The 7,024-nt window shown below is 39.2% G+C and overlaps 1 protein-coding gene across 1 annotated transcript; it reads right to left on the bottom strand.

Moving 5' to 3' along the window:
* Positions 1 to 2,759: 2,759 nt before the first annotated feature.
* On the bottom strand, positions 2,760 to 7,002 carry rgp1 (GP1 homolog, RAB6A GEF complex partner 1). Its single transcript, XM_088990814.1, has 9 exons — positions 6,660 to 7,002; positions 6,429 to 6,544; positions 6,210 to 6,343; positions 6,046 to 6,129; positions 5,822 to 5,971; positions 5,144 to 5,290; positions 4,947 to 5,074; positions 4,007 to 4,184; positions 2,760 to 3,416 (listed from the first exon to the last, which is right to left on the bottom strand). The coding sequence occupies exons 2-9, from the start codon at positions 6,542 to 6,544 to the stop codon at positions 3,193 to 3,195; spliced, it is 1,161 nt and encodes a 386-aa protein (XP_088846940.1). The 5' UTR covers positions 6,660 to 7,002; the 3' UTR covers positions 2,760 to 3,192.
* Positions 7,003 to 7,024: the final 22 nt, after the last annotated feature.

The raw sequence follows: 7,024 nt of genomic DNA, 5'->3' as shown, positions 1-7,024 counted from the left end.
AGTGATACCAAAAGCTTAGGTTCAACTCTTTATTGTTTTAAACGTGTGTGTGTGTGTGTGTGTGCATGTGTGCATGTGTATTATGTACAAGTTCAGCATCTCTCTCTCTCTCTCTATCTATCTATCTATCTATCTATCTATCTATCTATCTATCTATCTATCTATCTATCTATCTATCTTGAGAGGGATTTTTCGTATATGTATATATATATATATATATATATATATATATATATATATATATATATATATATATATATATATATATATATATATATATATATATATATATATATAACAGTGACGTGCGGTGAGGTTCATGGCTGGTGAGGCACTGACGTCATCAATGACGTCACCGCTCGTCTCTACTTAGTATTTGAACGGTAAATGTGAAAATTCAGCGATTTTGAAAAAAATCCTAAAACGGCGAAGTTAAATGGACAAGAACTTTAAAGTACAAATCACTAAATACATCTAACTGTTTAATTTATTTTTTCCATTTGATATTTCCATGACAGCTTTCCATGATGACAGGTGAGGCACTGCCTCACCTGCCTCCACTGACTGCACGTCACTGATATATATCTTCTTCTTTTCCTTTCGGCTTTTCCATTCAAGGGGTCGCCACAGCGAATCAGTAACCTCCATCTTCAGAGGTATGATACGCATGTTTGTTTTGGCCCAGCTTTTACGTCAGATGCCCTTCCTGACACAACCCTCTGTATTTATCCGGGCTTGGGACCGGCACAAGACGACTTATGTCCCTTTGTGGCTACAGCACAAGCAACTCGCTCAGTAAAAGGCTCCCAAACACAAAATGGTCATCAGCACGGCAACAATCAAAAAAACAAAACTATCATCTAGCATGCTTTTTGTAAAGTAGTGAAGTGAAAAATAAACTTATGCATGAAATAAAAACGTCTTTACACTTTTTAATGACTATTTGATAACATTATATATTTATTTGTTTATACATAACACATGCATTCCACCATATATGTATTTACACGTTCATGCAGCACGTGCATTATCATAAATCCCCACATAAGGAAATTCTGTTCTAAAGAGAATTCGGGTAACACAAACGCGATTCCTTATGAGAGAATACTTATTGTATTTTCACACATGTACTGTACACTGGATGTATATATAATATATGTCATTAAAAACCTGTTTTTGGATGTGTGCATTTGAGGATTAAATGAGCACAAAGAAAAACAAGACAGCCTTTCAAATCTGGAGCCGCTTGACTTGGAGAATTTTGAAAGACAAGATCGGTGGATGTATGGGTCAACCCCTCCTCTCAAGTGGGGAAGGGACTACTATTGCTAATAACCAGTGGCAGGCCATGGACTTCACCGCAAGGCCTTCAGTTGCGCTAGTCTGAATCAATCCAGACAAAAAAAGTGTGGTGCGACCTACCAAAATTCCACGAGAGGGTAACATTGGGCAGGAAATAATTGACTGACCCTTCTTAATTACGTCCATTTCCCATATATATACAGTGAGACCCCAATTTACAAACACCTTAACTTTTCGTCTTACAAACGTCAAATTTATGAAAATTAAACCTTATAATAAGCACTATTTTCATAATACACACCCACCGCAGCTGGCGGAGTGATCTTCGGCGAAAGCACACGACCGAACAGCACCAACAGTCCTTATGGAAGGTGACTCTCCTTCCATAAGCCATCAACGGCCATCAAAAAGGTGAATAAGACTTTATTTTACAGCAGTTTTTTCTTTAATTACAGTCCTCATGCAATTCCCTTTGACCTTCGACCTCCAACGCCATTCATCAAGCCATAAATGACCATCACAAATGTAAATAAAGTGACTTTATGATACAATGCAGTGTATTTCTTTCATTGCAATACAATAGCACATTTATTATGCATAGAATAAGGTATGTTGTGTGTAGTTTTAAGGCTTATTTAGTTGAAAAGTATATTTTATGGAAACCCGGGAACGGATTATTCCCATTTTAATGGTTTCCTATGGGAATTTTTTTGAGTGAGTTGAGGTCTCACTATATATATATATATATATATATATATATATATATATATATATATATACACACACCCGAAAACGCTATCTCAATCTCTCTCTATAGAGTGAAATATATATTTATACAGTACAGTATATACAGACAGATAGATAGATAGATAGATAGATGGATAGAGACGCAGTCATCAAATGACATACGTCTGAATTCTGTGCCCCTCTGCCAAGCTATTTATTAAAAATACATGCAAATTTAAGTGATACATTAGTAAAACCTAGTTTTCTTGATTAGCATACCACGCCTTTGGGCGTTCTGAGCAACAACAGATGTAAGCAATAAAACATTGTATTTCTCATGAACTGATAAGTTTGTATCCTGGCTAAAACATCTCTGTATGAAAAGGAGTTTGAAGTCCTAAATTACCCCAGTGATAAAAGACTTCTCCAGGTCGTAAATGACCCCTGTGAGGCTGGCCGTTTACATTGCTGTGTCCGTTGACCCAATTGACCCAAGGTTTCCCGTGCCACACTTGTGTATTGAGTCAGAAGTGTTGACGAAGGATACAACAGCATGAAACTTTTAAATATGATAACTTCTTATTCTCTAATCTCTATCAGCGAGCATGCTAAACCTTCATTTTTTTTTCAAGTACAATGTAGTAGAGTGCTATATTCCTGGTTGAAAACACAGTACACCCCTACAATATTTTTAAGGAGTTGATTACAGAACAGATGACTATAATTCACAATTCTTTTTCCATACAGATTGATCGTACCTGCATTTATTTTGTTGACAGAGATCGATAACAGAAAAAGTATCATTTGTCAGAAATGAAAATTACTCTGTATGTGCCCACCAAGCTAAAATGTCAAGAAATGCACTTTGTTGCAAAATACAAATATTTGAAGCCATGTTCAATTTCCATCCTATTTTTAATTAGGATGTATTCACTTAAAATGGAGGAAAATGTTTCTTCAGCCGTCATCTGTATTACTTTGAAGGTGTCGGACATTTCGCTCCTCATCCGAAGACGACTTAACGCCCACACAGATGTATTGATGTAAAACGTACATATCTGCGGGGTGAAACTGGAATTTCAACAATAAACTTTAAAAACTGGTTCATCTGACACCAAACGGTGCATGTTGAAACTTTGAGGGGCATCTCGTTTCCCTTCATGATCAAATGTTGATGCTGTTGGTCCCCGTGAACTGGGACTCGTAGGACGCCAAGGCCGGGTTGGTGGGCAGGATCTTGATGGGCAGGTTCCAACTGAAGGTGTCGACTTCGACGTGCTCGGTGCCGGCCCACACCGTCGCCTTGGATTCGTTCTGGAGGACGACGGGCGGCTCGGCGGGCTCTCGGGCGGTGACGAATTCAAAGTGCAGGCGCCACCTCAAGGTCACTGCAATGTTACTTTTGGTTGAGTGGCAACATCATGGCAGTCTGCGTTTTCTTTCCGTTTTCAATTGGCAGTTGAAAATCTCAACAACAAAAAAGAGTGACCCCTGAATATAGCGACAATCAAAGAATAATTGAACACCGCTGTCCCGCAAACATTAATAATATGCCACAGTGGTAAAATACTACTTTTGTCTGTACGAAATTTCTCAAATCGCACAACATAGTTCCTTGGCACCAACACGATGAGGGAAACATGTCCGAGGCAAATGCTTAAGTTTTAGGAGTTGCATTTTAACAAAAAAATGAGGCTTTGGCACCACCATGGTGGACCAAGGAATTATGTTGTAGTGAGTTGAGGACTTTTGTTTTGACAAAGATTGGACTTTGGCCCCCTCTTGTGGTGTTTTGTTTGAATTCTGACAACCAAAATTAAAACAAATAAATAAATAAATTGTCCAAAATTCTTTTCAAAGTGAACAAAACAAAGAAAACCAAGTCATTGGTCATTTTTTCCTCCCTGTCTTTGATTTTTAACTGCCAGTTAACAAATCGTAAGAACAAAAGAAACACGCAATGATGTTGCCCACTGACCGACATTTGTGGCGAAGCCCGGTGTGACGTTGAGCGGCACTGGGAGGGAGAAATGGCTGGACGCCGTGTGCAAGCACGATTCCAGATGCCGTCCATGTCCTGCCACACTGAGAGGCTGACCGGGACGACGTTGGTACTCTGGCTGAATCTCCTCTTCGCTCTGGAGGCTCACTGAATACTTGCAAAAAAATATATATATAAATAAATTAATCAATTGATTTGTGGCATCACACGTGTGTATGATTTTGAAGTGCGCCTTTCAATCATTTCATGTCTTTCAATTCCTTGATCTCACTTACAAATAAAGAGAACCATCAAACTCTTTAGATTAATTAATGAATTAATATATTACTAAAAATAAACTAAACAAATAGACGATTAATAGATTAATTCATTAATTAATCAGCCGATTAATTAATAAATTCATCAACCAACTAATCAGTCAGATAAATAACTAAATAATCAATTGATTCGTAAATTAAATAGGTGAATAATTAGTTAATTATGTAAATATTCAAAATTTTAATGATTAAAATAATTAATTGTTTATTTTATCATTTTTGTATTTAATTTGATAATTAATTACTTTTTTATTATATAATTAATTCATTGATTTATAATCCACTTGTTCTCTGACTGTACCACAAACAATTATTTGATCCCCCATCTGAATTTCAAGATTTGATCATTTCCAAAGGAAATTAAATTGAATTACCTTTGATTAGTCTCGCAGTGGAGAAATTTACATTTCACAGCACCAATGTTATGAAAGGTGAAAGGAAAGAAAGGAGTACAAAAACAAATAGAGGCGCTGCTGTAAAGGCAGCCAATCTCGTGGTGCCATCTTGAAGTCAAAAAAAACAAAAAAAATCTATCAATTGTTTATCCGTTTATTGGTTCGGATCCCACTGTTTACACCACCAATCTTTTTACAAAGTACCTGCAGGCAGGGAATGTCTCCCTCTGAGAAATTGAACGTGCCGATGATGTCCTCTCCGAGTCTGTACATTGTCTTGAAGATGCAGAACTTTGCCACTTTGCCTCGCACGTTGGTGATGTTGAACATGTCTGGACCAGTTTCAAAATTTCCACATGAACAGGCATGACTCGATCCGTGCAACAACCCGCAAAACTCACGAGGGGAGCGTCTGGACGTGGAGACCATAAGCATGTCGAGCGCTCTCTCCAAAGGTCTCGCATCCCTGCGGCTGGCCTCCTCCTCCTCCAGGAACGGGTTTGAGGGAGACATTTCTTCATCCTGTGTGAATGAGGCTTCTGGCATGCCTGGAGAGATGATCACAGCGTCAAGAGCAGTTGGGATAATATTTGAATATGGTCATTAAGAGCAAGTCAAGGAGGAGCAGGTTCCCTACGAAGCTACCCGCAGTTGGGAGCCAATACACAGTTTATAACCAGAGCGGTCAAGTCAAGGCCCGGGGGTCAAATCTGACATTACAGTATTTTGTGTGGCCCACGAAAGCGAATCACACATGTCAAGTGTCATGATGCTTGCGAAAGTCCGAACCAAAATTTCTAATTGTCCCATGTAAACCACAATAACAGTCATTATTCATGATTTCAGATTTGAAAACTAGTTATTCATGAATTTGCTGTGCACTCTATATGCAATATGTGGAGGCGATGAAACATTCTAATGACTTCCCCAAATTCATAACGGCCCTCGAGAGGAAACCGTAACTACAATGTGGCCCACGGCAAAAAAAAATACGTTTGACAGCTTTTCACTATATCATCAGTGTCTGGGGGCCAATTGCGACTCGCCATCCAAATTTGGAACAAAAAATTGGGTCTCACCTTGGAGAACCAGAACCCGAAAGGGAACTCTAAGCAGTTTGATGGGAGAATTGACCCTCTGACACCCAATGGTTAATTTGTAGACATACTTCACGGCCTGGCCGCGGAAACTGGGAGGACCGTCAACAGGTACGACCTCGCCGTATGAATCTGCGATACAAAAGGACAGCACATCATTTGAAAAAAATTGTAAGTGTTGCCATTTTAAATCGCTTTTTACACACATGTTTTGCTCTCCCCTGGATCCAGACACAGGTCACAGAATAAGATTTTGGGTGGAGTGTCCAAAACGCACTGGCCTCGCTCTCCTAGCAAGGACAAAGATTTCGAGTAAAATTTAAACATAAAAAAAAAACATATGATGACTTTTGCCTTGTTACTGACTGACCTCTGCTTGGGATGAGGACGGTCTCGCTATCAGCTTGCACATCCTGCTTGTTGTTCCGACTTGGCAGACTCACCCGGCTCTCACTGGCGTGAAATTGGCAGTGGATCTGGGCACTGGCCCACGCCAAAATTTCACTGCGGCACAAAACAACAAAACCAATTTCAAAATTAGAAGGGGGTGTGTGTTGGTTTATGCACGTTAAGACCTATTCTACTTTACCTGCTCGCAGAGGTGGAAACGTGGGACATGGGGTTTCTGAAAGTGATGAGACACTCCATTAGCTCCCCGGCAAGAAACACAGGACCCCGAGCCATGGAAGCCACCACTTCAATCATCTGCATGTGGGAACAAGACAATTTATCAACCGAATAATATGGTCGGTAAATTACACTGCACGGGCGAATGCTAAGCCAAGAAACATTAAGCTAACCACGTAATTTCAATACACACCTTGTATGTATTGAAACGTCTGCGTCCGGATAGTCTCAGTTTTTATTTTTGTCCCAGTTGTGAAGCAAACGGAATGCTGTTTTAATACATTGTCGCACTTTTTTCATCCGCACTTTGCATCATTCCGCTCGTCGCAGTAGATAAACAAAGTGCGTCCGGAAGGACAACCAAAATCGAAACTTGGAAAAAAAACATTCAATAGATGAAAGTTACAAAAAAAACACAATATGATGTTTTACGCGTTAACAATACAACTTTATCGGACGTTGCGCCATTAAACCAAAACCACGTTTGCGAATTTGGAGAACAAAAACACGGATACAATTACAGCACTGCTTTTTGGTTGGCCATCAAAAAAAAAGATC

Source organism: Hippocampus bargibanti, linkage group LG02 (assembly GCF_051943395.1).
Source record: "Hippocampus bargibanti isolate YZ-2025 linkage group LG02, ASM5194339v1, whole genome shotgun sequence".
NCBI lineage: Eukaryota > Metazoa > Chordata > Actinopteri > Syngnathiformes > Syngnathidae > Hippocampus > Hippocampus bargibanti.
Note: the sequence above shows the minus strand (reverse complement) of the source record. Positions and strands in the feature narration are given on the sequence as shown.